Source organism: Eubalaena glacialis, chromosome 2, assembly GCF_028564815.1.
Source record: "Eubalaena glacialis isolate mEubGla1 chromosome 2, mEubGla1.1.hap2.+ XY, whole genome shotgun sequence".
Classification (NCBI taxonomy): domain Eukaryota; kingdom Metazoa; phylum Chordata; class Mammalia; order Artiodactyla; family Balaenidae; genus Eubalaena; species Eubalaena glacialis.
This window is the reverse complement of record NC_083717.1, coordinates 195,260,460-195,284,122: the sequence shown is the minus strand read 5'-3', so window position 1 is coordinate 195,284,122 and position 23,663 is coordinate 195,260,460. Positions and strand designations below refer to the sequence as shown.

General features: G+C 60.5%; 1 protein-coding gene across 4 annotated transcripts in view; it reads right to left on the bottom strand.

Moving 5' to 3' along the window:
* Positions 1–23,663, bottom strand: part of PACS2 (phosphofurin acidic cluster sorting protein 2) — a 72,903-nt gene that overhangs the window by 12,405 nt on the left and 36,835 nt on the right. For 3 of the 4 annotated variants that reach the window (XM_061181391.1, XM_061181387.1, XM_061181390.1), the window contains exons 2-18: positions 19,348–19,435; positions 15,426–15,515; positions 13,939–14,064; positions 12,439–12,601; positions 11,832–11,905; positions 11,396–11,476; positions 10,192–10,251; positions 7,258–7,415; positions 5,569–5,659; positions 5,153–5,227; positions 4,095–4,237; positions 2,547–2,679; positions 2,139–2,243; positions 1,700–1,806; positions 1,218–1,372; positions 660–770; positions 94–202 (exon numbers count right to left, since the gene is read on the bottom strand). In XM_061181391.1, coding sequence (XP_061037374.1) covers positions 94–202; positions 660–770; positions 1,218–1,372; positions 1,700–1,806; positions 2,139–2,243; positions 2,547–2,679; positions 4,095–4,237; positions 5,153–5,227; positions 5,569–5,659; positions 7,258–7,415; positions 10,192–10,251; positions 11,396–11,476; positions 11,832–11,905; positions 12,439–12,601; positions 13,939–14,064; positions 15,426–15,515; positions 19,348–19,435 — 1,869 coding nt within the window. The remainder of the gene's footprint in view (positions 1–93; positions 203–659; positions 771–1,217; positions 1,373–1,699; positions 1,807–2,138; positions 2,244–2,546; positions 2,680–4,094; positions 4,238–5,152; positions 5,228–5,568; positions 5,660–7,257; positions 7,416–10,191; positions 10,252–11,395; positions 11,477–11,831; positions 11,906–12,438; positions 12,602–13,938; positions 14,065–15,425; positions 15,516–19,347; positions 19,436–23,663) is intronic. The other variant, XM_061181389.1, reaches the window with a different exon arrangement.

Here is a 23,663-nt window from a genome sequence, read left to right as displayed (position 1 = left end):
GGGACAGCGAGAACTGCGGGCTGCCCGCCGAGACCGCAGAGGGACGGCGGGTTGCTGCCGCCGCCCCACACCCGCCCAGGCCCCAGGAGGTACCTCTTCTGCTTGTAGGTCAGCATGGCCTCCGCGATGGGCAGCTGGTGGGCGCAGTTGGCCCCCGAGATGTACTGCGTGATCCTCGACACAATGTCCGGCGTGTCCTGCACTGCACGAGGAGACCAGAAGGGGTTCGTGGGGTGCTGCACGCCAGCACCCCGAATCCAGGCGGCCATGCTGGAGGTGGCTGAGCGGCTCCTCTGGCCGCCACCCTCACGGGGTCCTGGGGAGGGCAGCGAGGCCTGTCCAAGTCCTGAAGAGCCCTCTCCGGGGCCCCGGTCGCCAAGGACCTCTGCGGCTCAGGGTGGGCAAAGGGAAGCATCCTGGCCGAGGCTCCACTGGCCCTGCCCGCTGACCCCACCTCCCTCCCAGGCGCTCAGGCCCCCCAGGGACCTAAGAAAAAGGCAGGCACACAGGTCGCGTCTCAGGGGACAGCGAGTGACTCAGGTTCTCACGGAGGCTTGGTGGGGTGGGCACCAGGGCTGGGGGGGCGTGGCGACGTGGGCACGCGCGTGAGGGGCGTGGCAGCGTGGGCGCAAGGGGCGCGGCCGGCGCCCGGGCCTCACCGGCGCTCTGGGCCTCCAGCTTGCTGAACAGGTCTCTCCAGGTCAGATCCTGGAAGAAGTTGTTATACCTGTAGTCCACGGAGCCCAGGTATCTGGCCACCGGGTGGGAGCCTGCGAGCGAGGGGAGAGCGTCAGGGCGTGCAGACCCCGCGCGCAGTTCCGCGCCGCCCCGATGACCTCGGCCCCCAGCCCCTGGTCCCCAAGGAAGCGGCTTCTCGGCCTCCTTGGAACACAGATCACTCGGCCGGACCAAGGTGTGTCCTGCAGACCAGACGGCCTCTCGCGCTGCGGGGAGGGGTCTCCTCTAGACCTCAGCCCTTTCCAGGAGACAGATTTGTTTGCAACATATTGTGTAAGCCAAAAAATGGGATTTTGGTTTTGACTTGCAGAGGATTTTGATAACTTTAAGAGGTTAATAACCAACCCCTGCTTGGCACTTTGACAACAAATCCCAGCCGGCATTGAGTCGCCCAAGCTGCGGGGCCTGCGGGCGCTCGGAGGGCGGACACCGCTGCCGGGCACCCGCGTGGCTCCTGCGGAACCAAGAGCGCCCCTCACCCAGCGGGATGACGAGGAAGCGCATGTAGCCCAGCCAGTCGGGGGTCTTGTGGGACAGCTGCTCCACGAAGAGCCGCAGAATCGCGCTGAGGTAATGCTGCGCCCCCGCCACGGCGATCTTCACGGGGGTCGGGGGCTGGGAATTGCAGTTGCAGCTGCGGCCCCGCAGGCAGGACGAGAGGGAACAGGCGCCTCAGGGAGCCGGCCCCGCCGCGAGGAAGGCCCCGAGGCGCCCCTGCTCCCCTCCACCCGGCCTCTCCCGCGGCCCACGCTGATGGAGCCACCGGAACCCAGGCGCCCCAGACCCGCCCAGGGTTCCCCCAGCGCTGAGGAAGCTCCCGCCTGGGCCGCTGCTCTCCACCCCGCTCTGGCAAGACTGCGGGTCGGCAGGACGGAGCCACACGAAACGCTGGGGTGCAGAGATCCCCACGGACTCCCGGGCGGCGGTGCCCCGCGGCACCCACGGAGGGTGTGGGACTCACTATCTCTGTATCCGAGAGACGATGGTGCTGAAGGCCGCCTGGACGTCGGCAGCAGAGCACGTGCACACCACGGGGAGCGTGTGCCGCTGCAGGACGTCTGAGAGGAACTGGGAGGCGGGGGAGGGTGAGCCTCCGAGCCACCCACCACCAGCCTCGCCTGTGAGCGCGCCTCGGTCCGGGTCCTCAAACAGGCAAGGCTGGCCAGGCACCCCCGCCACTCCATCCTGCGGGGAGGACGCCCAGCCCCTGGACGCTCCACCCTGCAGAGGCTGCACCGCCCCTCCCCCGTCCCCTCTGCGGGGAGGCTGCGCCGCCCCTCCCCCCTCCCGCCTCCCCTCTGCGGGAGGATGCGCCGCCCCTCCCCCCTCCTCTCTGCAGGGAGGATGCGCCGCCCCTCCCCCCTCCCCTCTGCGGGGAGGATGCACCGCCCCCTCCCCACCTGCCCCTGCCAGTCTGAGGTGTTGACAAGAATGATGTTTTCGGGGAGCTGGTCATCGGAGATGAGGATGTGGTTTAACTGGTCATACACAGTCTTCCTGGGGATCTGAAGACACAGAGCCCGCCGAACCCAGCGTGAGGAGAGCTGCGCCCGCCCCCTCACCTGCTCAGCCCACTCCCTCTCCAGCAGCCACGTGGGAGCACTCAGCCCCCTCTGCGCTCAGACACACGGGCTGCAGGCGCTGCAGGGCCACTGCAGCCCACGGGCAGCGGGGCGGCAGGAGCAGTGGCACGGGGCTGTCCCGACAAGCCCTCCAGGTGCAGGACAGGCGCCCTCGCCTGGGAGCTGGGCCCGCCGGCGCGGGGGCGGGGGCGGGGCCGGGGCCCCCGCGCTGGGCGGCGCGCCCACCTGCAGCGGGCTCCGAGTGTCCGGGCAGCGCTCGTTGTCCAGGCTGTTGGCCCGCTCATTCTGCGGACGCGCCGGCTGCCGCTCCTTCAGCGACGTGCTCCGGCCCCGGCGGCCGGCCTGCTTCCCCTCGGACCTGCGGGGGAAGGGAGAGGCTGGGGCAGCCCGCAGGCACGCGCTGCCCCAGGCAAGGGCCACCCAGCAGCAGAGGCAGCTGAGGATGGTGGTGGTGCGCTGCCGGGCAGCAGGGCCGGAGGCCACACAGAGCCCCCCAACCCCCGAGGGCCCGAGGGGCACCTGCGGGGACTGAGACCTCCCACGCCCTGGACACAAGCCTGGTGCAGCCCAGTGCCCGGCATCCTGGAGTGCCTCCCCGTCCTGACACCGGCCTCTGTGCGCCCCCGCCAGGTCAGTGCCAGCACCCAGACCCACTGCTTCTGGAAGATTCCTGTCACAGAAACAAGACAGGGCACCCTGGTGCTCGAGGTGCCTGTCCCGCTGGGTCTCACGCCAGGGCAGGGGCTGCCATCGGGTGAAAATCTAGGCTGGGGGTTTCAACACCAAATGCCGTATTAACGCTGGGTTTTGTTTCTCGTTTCTGTGAGTAGACTTGCGTGGGGTGGCGGGCAGGCGGTGGGCAGTGAGGGCTGATCCGTGGGGTCCCACACTTAAAAATCGGGGCGTAAGGCCTGATGCAGCGTGTTGAGTGTCGGCTGCACGGGACCGCAGCCCCGGGAGAGGGCGGGGGGGAGGCCCACGCCAGCTCTGTGGCCCTCCAGGGGCGCAGCGAGCTGTGGGGTGGGATCCGAGGCCCTGAGGCAGTGGTGGGCATGTGGCCAACTGCGGCCGGGGGGGCGGGGGGAGGCGGGAGGTGACCACGCACGACAGCTCAGAGGGCGAGGGTGGGTGCCCAAGGAAAGTGCAGCAGAGCCGCGGCGAGGACCTGACCGAGGTGGGGGAGGGGAAGAGGGCACGTGAGGGACCCAGAAGGCTCGTCCACCACCAGGAAGCCACCCGAGGTCACTGCAACTCAGACCCCAGCTTTTGATGCTGCGCTCACCCAGTCACATGACCCACCCTGGGAGGCAGGGGCCTCGGGACCCCGGCCCAGTTGCCCCCCGCCCCGCAGACATCCTGTGCTGGACTCCTCACACTCCGTGAGGGCTGCTGTGCCCGTCCACACAGGCGCTGGGTCCAGCTCTCCCGACGCAGCGCACGTGGGCTCAGCAGGGCACACCCTACGTGCTCCAGGGCCCAGCAGCACCTAGCACAAGCCCTGCTCCACTCGTACAGTCCCTGGTCCAGGAGAACGTGAGTCAAGGACAGCGGGACCTCCCCTGCCCTTGGAGCAGGCAGCCACACCTCGGCCCGGTCAGACCTGCAGGCGGCTAGTTAGGTGCAGATGGGGAGTGGGGGTCCAACGTGGACCTCCCGGAACGGGCCTGGAGACCTGAGTGCTTCCCGGGTGATGCTCATCCGGTCAGACGGTCCCTCCCACACTGGCCCACACAGGCATCGCCGGGCTGATGGCTTCCCCGGGCGGCCAGTCACCTGGTGGAGGGAATGACCAGAGACTCTGTCTTGGTGATCCGCCCGCTGGGTGGCAGCTTCTCGGTGAACATGTCCAGGGCAGAGGTCTCCACCTCCGGGCTGTCCTCGGGCTGGGCTGGCTGCTCCCCCGGGGCAGGTGGGCTCTGATGGGCAGAGAATGGTGCTGGTCAGGAACACACGCCGCTCCAGGGCCTCCTCTCGGCCATGCACTCCTGTGCCAGAGGGGCCTTGGTTTGGGTGAGACTGCTTAGGCCTCTCTTGGTCTGGTGGCTCCCTGCGTGTGGACACGGCCACCTGCTGCCCTGGGAAGCGAGCTGACTTCACCCTCCAACCACAGGGCTCCCAGTCCTGGCTGCCACCGGGAGACCAGCACCAACCCTCCCCAAACCTCCTCTGGACCTTCCCTAAGAACCCTCACAAGGGCAGCAGGAACCAGCCGTGGTGTTCACGGGCCGTGCCTGACAGGGAAGTGTGGGGACGCCTGCTGCCCCTCAGAGCTGGGGTGAATCCAGGGAGGGCCTTGACCATGCCCCTGGGGTGTGGTGATCCTGGGGGCCCTGACCACCCCCTTGGGGTGGGGGTGAATCCAGGGAGTCCTAACCACATCCTGGGGCGGGGGTGAATCCAGGGGGGCCCTGACCATCCCCCTGGGGTGGGGTGAATCCAGGGGCCCTGACTGTTCCCCAGGGGTGGGGTGAATCCAGGGGCCCTGACCGTCCCCCTGGGGTGGGGGTGAATCTGGAGGGCACTGACCGTCCCCCTGGGGTGGGGTGAATCCGGGGGGCCCTGACCATCCCCCTGGGGTGGGGTGAATCCAGGGGCCCTGACCGTCCCCCTGGGGTGGGGTGAATCCAGGGGCCCTGACCGTTCCCCTGGCATGGGGTGAAACCGGGCCCCCTCCCTGGGGTGGGGGTGAGTTCAGGGGCGCCCTCGTGGTTCTGTGCACAGGTTCTGGGTGGCGGAAGCAGGTGGACCTGCCGGTCAGGGATCAGACCCCTAAAGGCAGCACGTAAGTGGGCTCTATGCTGGCACCCGTGAACGTGGCCCCGCCTGCTTACATGGGCCACGGAATCGGAGATGCTGTCACTTGGCTGCTTCCCTCCGAGGGCCCGCGTCTTCTCAGGCACGTCGGCCTGTGTGGACGAGACGGGAGGGAATCAGGCTGTGTCCGACCATGGCGCCGAGGCTGGCTCACCTCTGGGCAGGGGGTTCTGGGCTTGGAGGCAGCCTGGGGAGACTGGCCAGGATTTCCTGGACTGTGGGTTCAGGGTCACCCCACGACAGTCACCTGGAACCTGGCAGGGGGACTCGGGCCACACCAAAAGCCAGGAGCGCGCTTGGCCTTGGGTTGGTGCAGCACCGATGTGCAAGATGCCTCGAGTGACTCAGACAAACAGGAAGGAACAGGTCGCGCCCCACCCCCACCCGAGGACCGCAGTGGGAGCATGGGGCTGCCTGGTTCCGGGCCGCTCACCGGACTCGGAGGCTCCTTCTGGCTCCGGGCACTGTGGATGCTCCCGATCTCTGTCTGCGAGCTGGAGTGGGACAGGCCTTCGAAGTACGGCCTGGGCGGCGCGGACGGAGAGCGCGTTATTCCCCAATACCTCCCCAAGCTGAAGGCGCAGCCACTGCGCCTGGCGGGGTCGGACGCGGAGCAGGGCCCCCACCCTCGAGGACCACGGCACAGGCGAGGACACCGAGGGCCTGAGAGCAGCTGAGCAGACCTGTGCCCCTAAACCCCATCCGCTCTCGGCCTTGGCCCTGGCGGGGTGGCCAGCGGCACACGTTGACAGCTGCACCCGACACCCGGGCTGGAGGCCTATCTGGTGGGGAACCCACAGCCAGCTTGCAGGAGCTGAGGTCAAGCTAAAACGACGGGCGGGACTCACGCAGTGTCTGGTGACGAAGCCACGTGGGGCGGGACCACGGTGCGTGGCAGGAGGGTCAGGCCTGAGACGCCACGCCTCAGCCCCAGGACTGGGACGCTGGCTGGCCAGGGCTCGCCCTACAGGCACAGCTAACATTATGGAGGGAGCTACAGGCGGGGACGGCCCGGGTCAGCCGGGCGGCCGAGGTAACCACGGCGGCTGAGGTAACCACGGCGGCTGATAAAAGCAGAGATCTTCTCCAGCTGAAGGCAGAGAGGGGTCGGGGGACTAATACTGAGGGACATGACCACCGTGTTGGCCTTAAAGGTGGAGGGGGCAGCAGGTAGAAGGGAGGCAGGAGCCCCGTCCTGCAGCCGCCTGGCTGAGCCCCCAGGAGGCCAGTGGCCGACACCCTGACTTGAGCCCCAGTCTCCAACCTCCCAGAGGAGGAAACCTGGGCGCTTGAGTCAAAGGGCGCTGGTCAGCAGCTGGGGACCCTGCACCGGGAGGCGGGTCTGCGAGGCTGCGGTGGGAGCTGGAGGGCGGGCGACAACATGGCCACCCCTTTCTCGTGTGTGCCTCCCTGTGTCTGACTTATGCTTGTTTTAAGTTTAAACGCTAACCGGTCCACAGACCTTCCCGCCTCTGACTTGGACCCCCTCCACCCCCACCGGCTCCTGACGCGGACTCAGACCCGTGCGCTCTCCCCACCGGGCCGGCCATCAGCGCCCGCATCACCTGTCCCCCAGGCTCCCTTCCAGCACCAGCCACGCCGCACCCGTGCCCCTGGGAGGCGGCCCCAGCACGCCCCTCACCTCCCCATCGGACGGAGAGCCCTGTGGCCCCGCGCTCGCCGGTCCCCTCCTGTGATGCCCAGCCAGCACCCCCTCCCCAGCCCACATCCCACCAGCCCCACGTCCAAGGCCCCTGCCTTCCACGCAACTTCCCGGCCCGCCCCCCTCCTGCCCCAACACCACGGCCTCCTGCAGGGATGACCTGAGCTGCTCCCAGCAGATCCCAGAGACCTTTCCCAGCTGCAAACTGGACCCTGTCACTTCGCCACTTCTCACCTCTGGAAGCACCGCAGACCTGGGGCACCGTTGGGGTCCGCGGCTTCTGCCCTCCCCTCCCTAGAGCCTGCACCCCCGAGGGCCTGCTTTCCCACAAACCACCTTTCCCTCTGGCCCCGACGACCCCCCAGATGGACTTCCTCCCAGCCTCCGACTTTGAAAGCAGATGGCCGTGTCCACTGTGCCCCGGCGTGGTGGCCTACGCCGGCCAGCGGCTGTGCCCACCTGAGCTTTGGCTTGGGGGTGCTGAGGACGCTGTCGTCGTCCTCCATGTCGGGGCCGCTGTCGCTGGGGTTCTCCATGTCCAGCGTGTCGTACAGAAGGTCCAGGTCCTCCTCCACCTCGGGGACATGCTCTGCCGGGTCCTGCTCTGAGTCCAGGACCTACGTGCGATCAGAGGTGTGAGGCCGGCCCGGTGGGAAGGGGCGTCTGCGGGACAGACGGGAGGAGGGCGTGGGCCGCCCAGCACCCTTCCTCCAGCCTGCGCCACTAGCCAGTCCCTGGGGACCGCCGGTCACCCGGGCGCTGGGCAGGGCTCTTCTCCGCAGCCTCAGAAGCTTTAACCCCCCAACGCACCCTTCAGAGCACCAAGCGGTGCTATGACAGCGTGTGCTGTGGCGTGGCAGCACCACGGTCAGGACGTAAAAGGTTTCCCTCCCCAGGCGCCCCGTCCCCGACGGTCCCCCCACCCAGCCCCCGTGCACTGGGCCTTTCCCAGGCTGGCGCGTGAATGGAACTGCTCCGCGTGCAGCCTCCCCTCACTCAGCGTGACGTGTGTGTGTGTGTGTGTGTGTGTGTGTGTAAGTGTGTGTGTGTGTGTGTGTTTGTCCACAGCCTGCTCCTTCTTGGTAGTGGGCCACCCACGGGGGGGTCACAGCATGTCTGACCAACGGCCGGTGGAGGACAGGGCGATGCTCCCAGCGTCTGCACTACAGGTGAAGCTCCTGTGACTGTTTATCAGTCTTTGTGTGGACGTGTTTCCATCTCTCGTAGGGAAATACGCAGCAGTGGGACTGCTGGGTGCCTGGCGAGCCTTCCGAAGCACCGCTGGCCTGTTCTCCAAAGTGGCTGCACCGCTTCCGTTCCCTCCAGCATGTGTGAGCGTTCCCACTGTTACACACCCTTGTCGACACTTATCTTCCATGTTCCTGGTGATGGCCGCCCTGGTGGGTATTAAGAGAAGTCTGTGGCTCTGATATGTGTTCCCCAAAGACTAGAGATGCCAAGCACCTCTTCACGGGCTGACTGGCTGTCTGTATTTCTTCTTTGGAGAACTATCTAGTCAGATCCTTTGCCCAATTTTTAAAGTGGACAATTAAGTTTTTAATTGCATTGTTCTGTTTTTGAGTTGTAAGTGTTCTTTATGTATTCTGGATACAAGTCTCTTATCAGATATATGATTTTTTTAAAAATTTATTTTACTTATCTATTTTTGGCTGCGTTGGGTCTTCATTGCTGTGTGCGGGCTTTCTCTAGTTGCGGCGAGCGGGGGCTACTCTTCGTTGTGGTGTGCGGGCTTCTCACTGCGGTGGCTTCTCTTGTTGCAGAGCACGGGCTCTAGGCGCGCAGGCTTCAGTAGTCGTGGCACACGGGCTTCAGTAGTTGTAGCTCACGGGCTCTAGAGCGCAGGCTCAGTAGTTGTGGCGCATGGGCTTAGTTGCTCCGCGGCATGTGGGATCTTCCCAGACCAGGGCTCGAACCCGTGTCCCCTGCATTGGCAGGGGGGTTCTGAACCACTGCACCACCAGGGAAGCCCCAGATATACGATTTGCAAAAAATTTTTTCCTATTCTGTGGGCTGTTGTTTCATTTTCTTGATGGTATTGTAAGCACAGCAGGTTTAAATTTTGATGTAGTCCAACTTACCTATTTTTTCTTCGTTTGCTCATGCTTTTGGTGTCATTATCTAAAAAACCATTACCTGACCCAAGATCACAAATACTCCTGTGTTTTCTTCTAAGAGGTCTATAGTTTTACCTCATACATTTAGATCTTTGACCCATTTTGAGTTAATTTTTGTATGCTGTGGCATGAGGTAGGGGTCCAACTTCATTCTTTTGTATGCAGATATCCAATTGTTCCAGCACTATTTGCTGAAAAGGCTATTTTTCTCCCCACTGAATGGTCTTAGCGTCTTGTCGAAAATCAACTGATCATAAATAGAAGGATTTATTTCTGGACTCTTAACCTTACTTCATTGACCCATCACAGTCTGATGACAGTAGCTTTTGGTAAGTTTTGAAAATGGACAGGTGAGTCCTCCAACTCTGTGCTTTTTCACGATTGTTTTGTTGATTCTGGGTCCCTTGCATTTCCACATAAGTTTCAGGACTAGCTGTTGGTTTCTGCAAAAAGGCAGCTGGTGATTTGATAGGAATCATGTTGACGCTGTGGGTCAGTGTGGGAAGGACCGTGGCTGAGCCGGGCCCATTTGGAGCAGCTGCACCTGCTAAGAGCTGCTGCAAGAGGATGCCCCGCCACTGCGCGTGGACGCACAGCCGCGGCTTCTGGGAAGCACACGGCTCGCTTTACGGGCCATCATGACACGTGTGATGACAATGTCTTGGGGCTTCGATACTTAAATGCCACCTCTCCTGGGTGGGTCCAGAACCTGGGGACTAATTTTCCTCTGATCACATTAAATAAAAAAAAAAAAAAGATTTTTTTTTTTCCTGGTTACCACAGTTACACAAAGTCATCGTTTGGAGACTAGAAAAAAGCTAAAAGAAGAAATTTTAAGACACATAGTATGTTGATCACGGGGAGGCAGTGTGTGGGGTGACAGGGCACGTGGAAACTCTGTACTCAGTTGTGCTGTGAACCTAAAACTGCCCTAAAAAATAAAGTTGATTTATAAAAAAACACAAAACACAGAAACCCGTGGTCACACCCCGCAAAGACAATGTCCCCCTCTCCTCCAGGTCCGTTCAGCAAGCTGTCAAGAAACACAGCAGGCATCGCCTGGGGCCTCTGCCTGCCCCTCAAGTGTCCCCGGGGGCAGGCGCCACCATCACCCTCGCTCGCTCCCGGAGAAGACAGTGGCGTCCAGAGGGCCACGGGGAGAGGGAGCAGCAGGGCGGGGCCTGGCCGGAACTGGCCTCCAGAGCCCTCCCCGCACGGGGACGCGGGGCTGCCACGGGGGGAGGGGCTGCTCACTCACCTCATCGGAAACTTTAAATCTCCGCAGCAGGGCCACGACTTTCTGCTTGAAGTTCTGTTGCTGCAAGACAAGCAGGACGGCATCAGAACCCTTGGAGCCGCTTCCCGGAGGACACAATGGGGCCGGCACCGGGCTGCACCGCGAGGGCGGCCTCAGCAGGCGGGGGGCACAGCTCAGACACGCGGCAACACCTGTGAACTTGGACACGGCTGCTGGCACTTTAACAACAGTAAGCGTTTTCACAAGCATCTGCAACCACAGCTGTGGTCACACTTAGAAATGGACCCAGAGAGGAGCTGTCAGCCTCACAGCCGGCGACGGGGAGCCGCAGGGAGGGTGTATCTATGGTTGTCCCAGAAGCCTCTGTGCCAGTGAGGCCCCCGCCCTCCCTCCTCGGGACCTAGGGCGTGGTCAGGGCGCATCGGAGCCTGAGCCCATCGGCTCCTGGTGCTGCCCTGGCCACTGGCCTCCGACCGAGGCCACCCAAAAGGAGGCCCACGCCCCCTCCACAGAAGCTGGGCATCGGGTCCTGGACCTGAGGCTCAAACAGGTACTGTCACAGCAGCGTGTGGGCCTCCACACCCGGTATACGGGGACCAGCCCACGGTCTCCCAGCATGGCCGGGGGGGCAGTGGTCTCTGGGGCTGGGCTGGGCCATCAGCACCGGGGCCTCCCGGGTCTCCCTTCGAGCTGGCCTGGCCTGGGGCCGCAGGGCAGAGTGGCTCGGCACTGTGCGCTCGCCCAGGAGCTCTGGCACCAGGGGTGGACGTTTCATGATGGGCCACGGCCCCTGCCTGGATTTTCCTCCTAAAGGAGGAGCCTGGCAGCCCTTCCAAGCCCCTGGGCACAGAGCAGAGATGGGGGGGTGGGGCTGGCCTCACACTGGGCGTGTCTAGGCCAAGCGGCAGGGGGCCAGCCTTCGGCTCTGCTCGGAGAGTGGCCTTGCCCGCTGTCCTCTGGGCTGTAGGCCACAGCCCCCCTCCCAGGGCAAGGCCGTGGCATGGGGTCTCCCCACCTTCACGCTGTATTTGGGGAAGAGACTGGGCCTCTGAGGAAGCTACAAGGCTGGGCTCAGGGGACAGCACATGTGCCCATGCGATCCCAGGGCAGGCCGCCTCACGTCCTGACCCGCCCCTCCCGAGGGCTCCACGCGGCCCCCACCCCCTGCCCTTCCCCAGTGTTAGTAAAACCAGTTTCCACCGACCCTGGTCATGGACGTCGTTCTTACTATCGATCGCCGTTGCTTCTTGGGCTTCCCCACGTCGAAGTCATCCTCGTCCAAATCCTGCAGAGACACGTGGCACCTGGGGCCAGGCCACCCTCCGTACACGTGGGACCCCGCCCCTGCCTGCTCTGCGCCTGGCCCGGGGCCTACCCACGTGGACGGGCGGCCTCCCTGGGCGGCCTGGGGAGGGGACTGGTCTCCTGGGCGCCCCAGAGCGTCTGCTGACACCCTCCAGCCCGGGGACGGGGACCAGGCTCCCAGCCCCCTGTGCCCCCTGCTACCCGGGCAACAGCGGCTCTGGAGGGGCCTGGGCCCGTCCACGGGGGGCTGCGCAGCTGCTGGGGGTCTTGGCAGGAGCCGGGCACAGGGCGCGGGGAGCCTGGAGGCCAGCGCCCCGCCAGGGGCCCCGCGTTACCTGCCCCTGCGCGGCATCGTCGCTGGCCTCCTGCTCGGAGGAGAAGCTCTCGTACTCCTCCTCGGAGTAGTTATCTGTGGAATGAGCACACGGAAGGGAGGGCGCCTCGACATTCCGGCCGGGGTCCCAGCAATAAGGTGGCGCCCGAGTGACAGGCCCCCGCCCCCGGCGTGCAGGGGAGCCACGAGGACGCAGCCCCGCACGCGGCAGGTGGACAGTCGAGGGGGGAGGGGCTGCGCTTTGTAGCTGCCACGTGCCTCCACCCCCCACCGTGGCCCCCAGCCCTTCTGCCCGTCACAGGGTTCAAACTGGATCTCCTGCTCGACTAGGTCCCCACTGTGGCCCACCCTCGCCTCAGGGGAGACGTGACCCCAACTGCGACGGAGGTGACAGCCCACACCACGACCGTGCCAGACCCTGGAAGGCACCATGGTCGACCCCGTGACCTGCTTCCTGACCGTGTCCCAGTGTGAAGGCAGGGCTGACACGCCCACAGCCCAGAGAGTAGCCGCAGACCCTCACATCCCCTCCCCAACCTCTCAAACCCACGGGCCAGTGGCCAGGAGGCGGCATCCGTGACGGAAACGCTGCCTGCAGCTGCACTCACCGGTGGACTTGGCCTTGGGGCCGGCCTGCATGGTGCTGTCCTCGTGGTCGATAGGCTGGCTGGACAGGGAGAAGATCCAGATCTCGGCCACCTTGACCGCGGCCTCCTTGATGTTGCTGCAAAGGCTCAGCACCTGGCCGCCCTCGGAGGGGTGCTGCATCACCTGTGGGCGGGGCGCGGTTCTAGAGGCCTCACCAGCCTCACCCCGCGGGGGGGCACACGCTGGGGGTCGGATGGGCTTTCCTCTGGTGGTGACAACAGGGGATGCACTCAGCAGGGCAAGCACGGTGGCAGGGGGCGGTGCAGGAGGACACGAGGACAGGGGGCCGGCAGACGGGCCACGAGAGGAGACACAGGAGCAGGGTGGACGGGCTGGGAGGGAGCACACGGGGCCAGGCTGGAAGGTCAGCCAGGCCCAGCCCCTGAGCACTGGAGGCCATCAGGGAGGAGGGTCGGCGGCAGCGAGCAGCGTGTGAAGCCACGCAGGGGCCAGTCCAGACACAGCCACCGACCCTCCGGACTCAACCCCAGGAACCCGTGTCCCTGGGGGACCAAGGAGGACCGGGCCCCCAGTGCCAGCCAGGGCTCTGGTGCCGCGGAGCTGACATGCACCAGGTTTGGCCAACCAGGATGATGAGGCCTTGCGGCCGTTCTGATCATGAGAGAATCAAATAAACTGGGGAGAGTGGCAGAGCCCCCCCCCGCGTCCCCCCGCCTGGCGCCAGCCTGAGCCCCGCGCTTTGCAGACACCCAAGCCATTCACCTTGATGGGGTCTCGTCATGACAACCCAGCGAATGCGTGCCTCTGCGTTTTAGAAGCTGCCTTTTGGGTCATTTGATCACATCTAGATGCTGGAGTTTTATGGACCAGATTCTTTTTTAATTTGGGGGGGTTTAGTTGGGGGGGCCAACTCCTTAGTCAAGTAAGAAAATAAGAATTTTGAGAAAAGTAACATCGCCTATCACCATCAGTGAAAAAGCCAAGTTAAAAAGGTGAGCTGGGGTTTCCCTGGTGGCGCAGTGGTTGAGAATCTGCCTGCCAATGCAGGGAACACGGGTTTGAGCCCTGGTCTGGGAAGATCCCACATGCCACAGAGCAACTAGGCCCGTGAGCCACAATTACTGAGCCTGTGCATCTGGAGCCTGTGCTCCGCAACAAGAGAGGCCGCGATAATGAGAGGCCCGTGCACCGCGATGAAGAGTGGCCCCCACTTGCCGCAACTGGAGAAAGCCCTCGCACAGAAACGAAGACCCAACACAGCCATAAATAAATAAACAAATAAATAAAAATAAATAAAAAGAGCAGCTCTCTTAAAAAAAAAAAAAAAGGTGAGCTGGCAGCCCCTCTGACCCACACGAGCACGTGTCCACCCACCCCAGGGAGCCCCCGTCCCGCCGAGCAGGACGTCCAGGGGGACAGCGTGGGGCAAGGGCGCCTGGAGGGATGCCCCCCCGGGGGGGCACAGGAGGGAGGTCTGGCCGCCACCCAGCCACCCTCACCTCGGCCATGTTGATGGAGCCAGCCGCCAGCGTTTTGTACCCCAGGATCGTCCGGTTCTTGTACCGCTTTCTTCGCTGCAACATGATCTGAAGCTTGTTGCCTTCTCTTTTCAAGAAGTGGGGGTACTGCAGGAGAAGGAGGGGGGGGTCACAGCAATGAAGGCAGCCACGCCCACCGACACCCACGAGGTCTCACGCACCCAAGCCCCAGGGCTCCCTCCCTGCTGGTCATCAAGGGCCTCGGTCACCAGGAACAGCCCCTGGTGGCAGATGTGTGCCACATGGCCAGGCCCTCGGGAGGGGCCCACGCATCTGTGGACATGCGGTAACTGCTCAGCGGTGCTTCCGCCTGGCGGTCCAGGGGGCCGTGCCCACCCAGCACTCCAGGTCCAGGCCGCCTGCGCCTGCTCGTGGGACCGCAGGGCTTTTACACACTGCAGAGCTCGTGTGCACACAGCAGACGTGCACGTTTCGTCAAGGTTCACAAATAAAAACCTCCTTTAAAAGCTGGGGCACGATGGGACTGCCCTCCACCTTGACTGCGGTGGTGGTTACATACCACGAAGCCGTAAACTTAAAAACAGTGAACCGTACATTTTGGAAATTATACTCAGTAAACCTGACTCCCGGGGAATTCTCTGGTGGTCCAGTGGTTAAGACCCCCCCCTTCCACTGCAGGGGGTGTGGGTTTGGCCGGGGAACTAAGATCCCACATGCCTCGGGGCATGGCCAAAAAATAAAAATAATAAAAAAACCCAAAAGCTGCTGTGGGTCTGGGCTCCAGCAGAGCCAGGCACGTCCGGGTGAGGTGGTCTTGGGGGAGGGCAGAGGCGGACTGCCAGGGTTCTCACAGACTCACTGAAGCACGGCCCCGTCTTCTACACTTACAGGGAGAATGGAGAAGCTTAATGTATCGGAAAAGCACTGATACTAAATCCAGCAAGTGTATTCAGCCAGAACTACATCCACTAAATTTAAATAATGCAGATCTTAATTATGCAAAGAGAAGCGGAGGGGTGAGGAGCCTGGGGGGGTGGGGGAGGGCTGACCTACTCACACCCCCCACCCCCCATTCCCCACCCGGGGGGCCCTCTGTTTCACACGGTGGGGGGTCCGGGTCTAAGCCCACATTCACCGCCAGCACACCCCAAAATAATACTCCCGAGGGGTTTGAACTTGCAACACCGAGTTTCCATAGGTTCCTCCCCATGTTTCCTCTTCTTTTTTTAAACAATGTTGTTTTTTTGAGTGGCTTCCCTCAGCCCCCGCTCCCCCATCTTTTCTAAACACAGGAATGAGGCGACCTAAACTGATCATCTGAGTTTTGGCTTCACTACGTTCTCTTCCTCATGGGAATGCGATGAGAGACTCGACCTAATAAGCAAGCACATTTCTAACCTTGGAGAGTGAGCCCTGTGGGAGAGGGGACCTCTGTGGCCACAGGGGCTGCGGCAAGGGTGAGGGTGGGGGTCCCCCTGGAGGCCCACCTGCAGGGAGAACGTCAGCGCCAGGTCAGTTTCCACTTGTCCACTGGGGGGCAGCACGATCTCGTGGGACCGCAGGATCCGCTTGGAGCCCTGGGACAGAACAAGACACCTCCTAGTTCAGAAGAAGGCGTCTTAAAATGAAACAGCGAAGGTGTCGGCTTGTCAGGTCTCTTCAGACTGTCAGGCAAAGGCCTGCAGATGGCGGGGGTGAGGCCTGAGTGCGTGTGATTCCCAAAGGCCCCGCGGGGAGATTTATCCGGAGCCTTAAAAGAGCCCATATCCTCTGACCCCCAAGTCCTCCTCTAGAAGTCTGTGCTAAGCCATGAGAGAGGAGATTGAGAACAGTCGCTGGCAAATTTCACGCAGCTGCAGGACGGAGATGCAGGTGCACAGGCAGGTGTGCGAGAAGCCACATGCTCCTGGGAAAGCAGGACGGGGAGGGGTGACGGCCCCCTCCCCGCTGAGAGCCGAATAACTAAAGCCCAGCGGCACCGTCACGAGGACAGAGAGAGCAGTACAAGCCTAGTACCAGATTCAGAAAACACACAGACACATGTAAAAACAAACCTAGTGTGTAATAAGGAGCCTTCAGGTCGGCAAGAAAAGCTAATCACTAAATGGCTGAGATACATGGGTGGTGAATCATCTGTATAAAACACACAGGTCCCGGGGGCTTCCTGGTGGTGCAGTGGTTAAGAATCCGCCTGCCGATGCAGGGGACATGGGTTCGAGCCCTGGTCTGGGAAGATCCCGCATGCCGCGGAGCAACTAAGCCCGTGTGCCACAACTACTGAGCCTGTGCTCTAGAGCCCGCGAGCCACAACTACTGAGCCCACACGCCACAACTACTGAAGCCCGCATGCCTAGAGCTTGTGCTCTACAACAAGAGAAGCCACCGCAATGAGAAGCCCGCGCACCGTAACGAAGAGTAGCCCCCGCTCGACACAACTAGAGAAAGCCCGCGCGCAGCAACAAAGACCCAACATGGCCAAAACTAAATAAAATTAATTAATTAATTAATTACTTTTAAAAAACAAACAAAAAAACCCCCACAGGTTCCAACCTCAAACCTTGTACCAAAATAAGTTCCAAATGGATTAAAGATGTTTATGATAGTATTGTTTTAAAAATAGCTCTCCCAACATGGACGAGCCTTGGCGATGTTACACTAAGTGCCGGAAGCCAGACACAGCAGGACAAACCCCGTGAGCCCACGTCCAGGGGGCACCACGAGGAGCCAGATTCACAGAGTCAGGCAGGAGAGCAGAGGTTACCACGCAGCTGACGAGGCCAGGGGTGGCCTTGGGAGCTCCCAAGGCATCTCAACAAGATGAGGGGCGCAGAGAAATGGGTGAGCGTGGGAGTGGGGTGTGGGTCCAGGACAAAGACGTGAGCACCACAGACGTGTGAGCTGGCGGGAGTGACGGGGGGGGGGGCCTGGGCACCAGTGTGGGGTGGCCGAGCGGAGGGGGCCTGGGCACCAGTGTGGGGTGGCCGAGCGGGGCGGGCCTGGGCACCAGTGTGGGGTGGCCGAGCAGAGGGGGCCTGGGCACCAGTGTGGGGTGGCCGAGCGGGGGGGGCCTGGGCACCAGTGTGGGGTGGCCGAGCGGGGCGGGCCTGGGCACCAGTGTGGGGTGGCCGAGCGGGGCGGGCCTGGGCACCAGTGTGGGGTGGCCGAGCGGGGGGGGCCTGGGCACCAGTGTGGGGTGGCCGAGCGGGGCGGGCCTGGGCACCAGTGTGGGGTGGCCGAGCGGGGCGGGCCTGGGCACCAGTGTGGGGTGGCCGAGCGGGGCGGGCCTGGGCACCAGTGTGGGGTGGCCGAGCGGGGCGGGCCTGGGCACCAGTGTGGGGTGGCCGAGCGGGGCGGGCCTGGGCACCAGTGTGGGGTGGCCGAGCGGGGTGGGCCTGGGCACCAGTGTGGGGTGGCCGAGCGAGGGTGGGCCTGGGCACCAGTGTGGGGTGGCCGAGCGGGGGGGCCTGGGCACCAGTGTGGGGTGGCCGAGCGGCTGAGAAGTCTTGCTGGAGACACTGCCCTCTGGATGCACGAGGCGGTGGTGCCGAGGCCGTGCTGCCTGCAGCTACTCCCAGCATGCAGTGTGCCGAGGGGGCCCCTCCTGCCACTCCTCCCCCACCCCTAGCTCTCCCAGGGGCAGGCACCCCGTGTGGGGTCTGGTGCTCTCCCCACCCCCTGGCCCATTCCCCTTTGTCCCTCACAGCCGTTTCCCCCCAATTTCCTGCACATCTGATCCCACTCAGGTCAGGACCTGAACCGATGGGCCCATGCCCGGGGAAGGAGGATCCATGCGCAGACGGGGCGAGGGGGCAGCAGTGAACACATGTATGGAGACTCGGGTCAGCGAGGGAGGCCAGCTCGTCTGCTTCCTCTGGGAGTCAGGACACAGGAGCCTGGGGGCGGGGGGCAGCTGAGGAGCCAGGAGCAGGTGTGAAAGGCAGGTGACCCAGGCAGGAGAGGATGCCCCAAGAGAAGCGGGCAAGGAGCTGAGTGCCGCCAACTGGGGGTGGGGGGGGGCCAGGCGGGTGAGCTGGAGGAACGGGGTGGCTCCAAGGGGCCTGGGACCCTGATCAGAGGCTGAGTTCTCGATAATGACGGGGTCCAGGGCAGGACCACAGAGACGGGCAGCTGGAGGAACGGGGCCAGAGTGCAGGGGGGCCCGTCACGTCAGAGGTCAACAGTGCCAGTTTCAGAGGCCAGGGACGGGTAAACCACCTTGTTCTGAGGACCCGGAGCGCAATCGACCCCTCCCGAGCCAGGAGGCCCAGAGCACAGCCGCTGCTGCCCACAGGCCGGCAGGGCTGGTTCTCGTGTGGGCATCTCCCCACGTCCTAGGTGTGCGGCCGGGCACGGCCTGCTTCACGCTCAGAGCAGCGGCACCTTCAGTGGGGAAAAGCGTTTCTTCGGGTCTTTGTTCAACAATGTACTGCTTTTCTGGTGACGGCAAATGACCGGGAAGGGCGGGCCTCACGCCTGCCGGGCTCCAACCTGAGCTCCCAGTTTGGAGGAAAGCCTGGCCCCGAGGCCCACGAGCTGCTCCTGGAGGTCCAGCCAGGAAGCCCTGGTGAGCTTCATCAGGAGCCACAGGCCAGGTCCAGAGCACCCACGCCAGCCGTAAGCTTGGGCTCCAGCAGGCTGGGGCTGGGGGAGAAGCAGGACCTCCGCCTTGTGTGGTGTCGACGGTCTGGGGGTCCTAACAGGACAGGCCTCCGTACCCACTGGGCCCCAGTCAAGGGGCCGAACCCAGGACATCCCCACTTCCAGGAGCTGCCACACAAAGCCACGTGTGAGCAGTGCTGGGGGAGGGAGGGCCCTGCCGAGGTGGGCCCGACACACGGCCACAGCCGCGGGGGACGGCTGCAAAGGGCTGCACGAGGTAGAGCCCAGGCCCGAGACCCACATCCCACCTCCGGGGCTACCAAAAGGCCAAGGCAGCTCGCACGGCTAATGGGGCCCTCCTCCAGGGCTGCTGGGGAAGGGGGCGCGGGGCGCTGAGTGCTGGGGCAGCTGGGTCCCCCTGAAACACCGACACTTGTTCAAAGGCAGAAAGAAGGACCTGTGAGGCCTAAGGGACACGGAGTATTATGGCCTGGGAGTGAGAGGTGAGCACAGCCAGGCTGGGCCCGGGCGGAGGGCTGGCGGGCGAGGGGCACGCAGTGCCGGGGGGCGAGCGGGGAGCAGGAAGGGTCTGTCCCAGCTTCTGCATGGGGCCCGTCTGCAGGTGAGCTCAGCACACTTGCTTTCCCCCTCACCCGGGGACCCTGGTGGCCTGCGCTTCGCTGTGCCCGGGAGGGCGGGGCCTCCTGCACAGGCAAGGGTCCAGCTGCTGGTGCAGCTGTGCCCCTCTCGTCTCCTGGGCAACACAGGCACCCTCGTGGCCCCAGGTCAGTGACACAGGCAGACCCTCACCTGCATCTTGACAGCAATCACCACCGAGATGAGCTCCTTCTCCAGCTCCTTGAAGACCACCAGCTTCTTCAAGGTCAGGCTGCACAACCTGCAAAGGGCACAGACGAGCTCAGCAGTGACCGTGCACTCCGACGCCTTCTCGTGCTCCAGGAAGGCCCCAAACCGCAGCAGCCCCAGCCTCAGCTGGACCGCGGGCTCTCTGACCCCAGCACCTCGGTCACTCATGGAGACTGGCCCTCACGTCTCCCAGGAGCCCTTGCCCAGGCCCGGCCAGACTGGGAGCCACCCTCGGGGTCCCTGCACGTGTAGGGGGCACCCATCAGCACCCCCAGGCTGTTGGACCAAGCGCCCCTCCGCAGAGGGTCTCCCTCTGGTGAAGGTGGCCTGGGTGGGTCCACGGGGCGGGCAGACAGGAAACCTGAGACCACAAACCCCGGAAGCCCCCAGGGACCAGGGTACCAGCGCTTGGGAATCCCACTCCCAGCTGCCAGAGCACAGGCCTCCCAGGGACCCTGCCCTCAGGGTCCACTCGAGGCCCCGCCCCCCTCCTCTCCAGGGTCCTGCCCACCCACATGGCCCCACTCATCCCACAGGCCCCACCCACCCCAGCTGGGCTTCACCTCAGCCTGTCACCCTGGAGACCGTCATCTGCCCTCCACTGAGCCCAGAGGGGCTAGGAGACAGACACCAGGGCTTCCCCAGGCAGGGGATGCCCCTTATTTGACCGCTGCAGGTTGGAGAGAGACACAGTACGTCCCTGATAGTCCCTGACACACAGCAGTGAAGCAGGGGAGCCCAGCAGGACCCCTCTCATGGCGGGGCCACTCTCACAGCTCAGCCCCTCTACCATGGGGGCTGCTCTGATTCTGCAGGGCCAGGGAAAAAGCTAGAGAAGGAGACGGATGAAAGCAGTTAACGTTCACCAGGACAGACCACATCCTGGGCCATAAAACAATGCTTCACACGCACACACTAAAAGAACCAGAATCACATAAAGTATGTTCTCTGACGAAAATGGAGTTAGCTAGAAATCAGCAATAGAAGGACAGCTGGAAAACACCAGCTACTTGGGAAATTCAACCACACACTGCTAAATCACCAACAGGAAAAAGAGGAAACCCGGAAGGACATTAGACGTATTTTGTGTGGAATGAAAGTGAAAAACAACATGTCAAGAATTGTGGAATGCAGCTGAAGCAGTACTGAGAGGAGAATTCACAGCATTAAATGCTTATATTAGAAAAGAAAAACATTCTCAACTATACAATCTAGGCTTTACCTTAAGACACCAGGAAAAGAGCAAATTAAACCCAAAGTGAGAAGGCAGGAAATGAGGATACAAGCAGAACAATGAAATTGAAGACAAAGAAACAATTAGAAAAAATAAAACCAAAATCTGGTTCTTTGGGAAGAGTGATACAATTGACAAAAACTCCAGCCACACAAAGGAAAAAAAAGAGAGAGAAGGCAAAAATGACCCATATCAGGAATCAAAGAAGGAACATCACTACAGAGCTCACAGACATGGAACAGCACGATGAGGGATACTACAGATAACTCAATGCACACAAATCTGAGAACTGAGATTACATGTACCAAATCCCTGAAAGCTACAAACTGCCCAAACTCACCAGGACGAACAACAGCCTGATCTATTAAAGAAGTTGAATTAATAGTTAAACACTTCATTAACCAAGATGGCGGAGTAGAAGGACGTGCTCTCACTCCCTCTTGCGAGAGCACCAGAATCACAACTGGCTGCTGGACAATCATCGACAGGAAGACACTGGACTTCACCAAGGAGGATACCCCACGTCCAAGGACAGAGGAGAAGCCACAGTGAGACGGTAGGAGGGGCGCAATCAGAGTAAAATCAAATCCCATAACTGCTGGGTGGGTGACTCACAGACTGGCGAGCACTTATACCACAGAAGTCCACCCACTGGAGTGAACGTTCTGAGCCCCACGTCAGGCTTCCCAACCTGGGGGTCCGGCAACGGGAGGAGGAATTCATAGAGAATCAGACTTTGAAGCCTAGTGGGAATTGATTGCAGGACTTCGACAGGACTGGGGGAAACAGAGAACCCACTCTTGGAGGGCGTACACAAAATAGTGTGTGCATCGGGACCCAGGGGAAGGAGCAGTGACCCTGGGGGAGACTGAACCAGACATAACTGCTGGTGTTGGGGGGTCTCCTGCAGAGGCGGGGGCTGGCTCTGTTTCACCGTGGGGACAAGGACACTGGCAGCGGAGGTTCTGGGAAGTACTCCTTGGCGTGAGCCCTCCCAGAGTCTGCCATTAGCCCCACCAAAGAGCCCGGGTAGGCTCCAGTGTTGGGTTGCCTCAGGCAAAACAACCAACAGGGAGGGAACCCAGCCCCACCCAGCAACAGTCAAGTGGATTAAAGTTTTACAGAGCTCTGACCGCCACAGCAACAGTCAGCTCTACCCACCTCCAGAGCCTCCCATCAAGCCTCTTAGATAGCCTCAACCACCAGAGGGCAGACAGCAGAAGCAAGAAAAACCTGCAGCCTGTGGAACAGAAACCACATTTACAGAAAGATAGACAAGATGAAAAGGCAGAGGGCTATATACCAGATGAAGGAACAAGAAAAAACCCCAGAAAAACAACTAAATGAAGTGGAGATAGGCAACCTTCCAGAAAAAGAATTCAGAATAATGATAGTGAAGATGATCCAGGACCTTGGAATAAGAATGGAGGCAAAGATTGAGAAGATGCAAGAAATGATTAACAAAGACCTAGAAGAATTAAAGAACAAACAAACAGAGATGACCAATACAATAACTGAAATGAAAACTACACTAGAAGGAATCAATAGTAGAATAACTGAGGCAGAAGAACGGATAAGTGACCTGGAAGACAGAATGGTGGAATTCACTGCTGCGGAACAGACTAAAGAAAAAAGAATGAAAAGAAATGAAGACAGCCTAAGAGACCTCTGGGACAACATTAAACGCAACAACATTCGCATTATAGGGGTCCCAGAAGGAGAAGAGAGAGAGAAAGGACCAGAGAAAATATTTGAAGAGATTATAGTCGAAAACTTCCCTAACATGGGAAAGGAAATAGCCACCCAAGTCCAGGAAGCGCAGAGAGGCCCATACAGGATAAACCCAAGGAGAAGCACACCGAGACACATAGTAATCAAAGTGGCAAAAATTAAAGACAAAGAAAAATTATTGAAAGCAGCAAGGGAAAAACGACAAATAACATACAAGGGAACTCCCATAAGGTTAACAGCTGATTTCTCAGCAGAAACTCTACAAGCCAGAAGGGAGTGGCATGATATACTTCAAGTGATGAAAGGGAAGAACCTACAACCAAGATTACTCTACCCGGCAAGGATCTCATTTAGATTTGATGGAGAAATCAAAAGCTTTACAGACAAGCAAAAGCTAAGAGAATTCAGCACCACCAAACCAGCTCTACAACAAATGTTAAAGGAACTTCTCTAAGTGGGAAACACAAGAGAAGAGAAGGACCTACAAAAACAAACCCAAAACAATTAAGAAAATGGTCATAGGAACATACATATCGATAATTACCTTAAACGTGAATGGATTAAATGCTCCAGCCAAAAGACACAGGCTTGCTGAATGGATACAAAAACAAGACCCATATATATGCTGTCTACAAGAGACCCACCTTAGACCTAGGGACACATACAGACTGAAAGTGAGGGGATGGAAAAAGATATTCCATGCAAATGGAAATCAAAAGAAAGCTGGAGTAGCTATACTCATATCAGATAAAATAGACTTTAAAATAAAGAATGTTACAAGAGACAAGGAAGGACACTACATAATGATCAAGGGATCAATCCAAGAAGAAGATATAACAATTATAAATATATATGCACCCAACATAGGAGCACCTCATTACATAAGGCAATTGCTAACAGCTATAAAAGAGGAAATTGATAGTAACACAATAATAGTGGGGGACTTTAACACCTCACTTACACCAATGGACAGATCATCCAAAATGAAAATAAATAAGGAAACAGAAGCTTTAAATGACACAATAGACCAGATAGATTTAATTGATATTTATAGGACATTCCATCCAAAAACAGCAGATTACACGTTCTTCTCAAGTGCGCACGGAACATTCTCCAGGATAGATCACATCTTGGGTCACAAATCAAGCCTCAGTAAATTTAAGAAAATTGAAATCATATCAAGCATCTTTTCTGACCACAACGCTATGAGATTAGAAATGAATTACAGGGGAAAAAGCGTAAAAAACACAAACACATGGAGGCTAAACAATACGTTACTAAATAACCAAGAGAT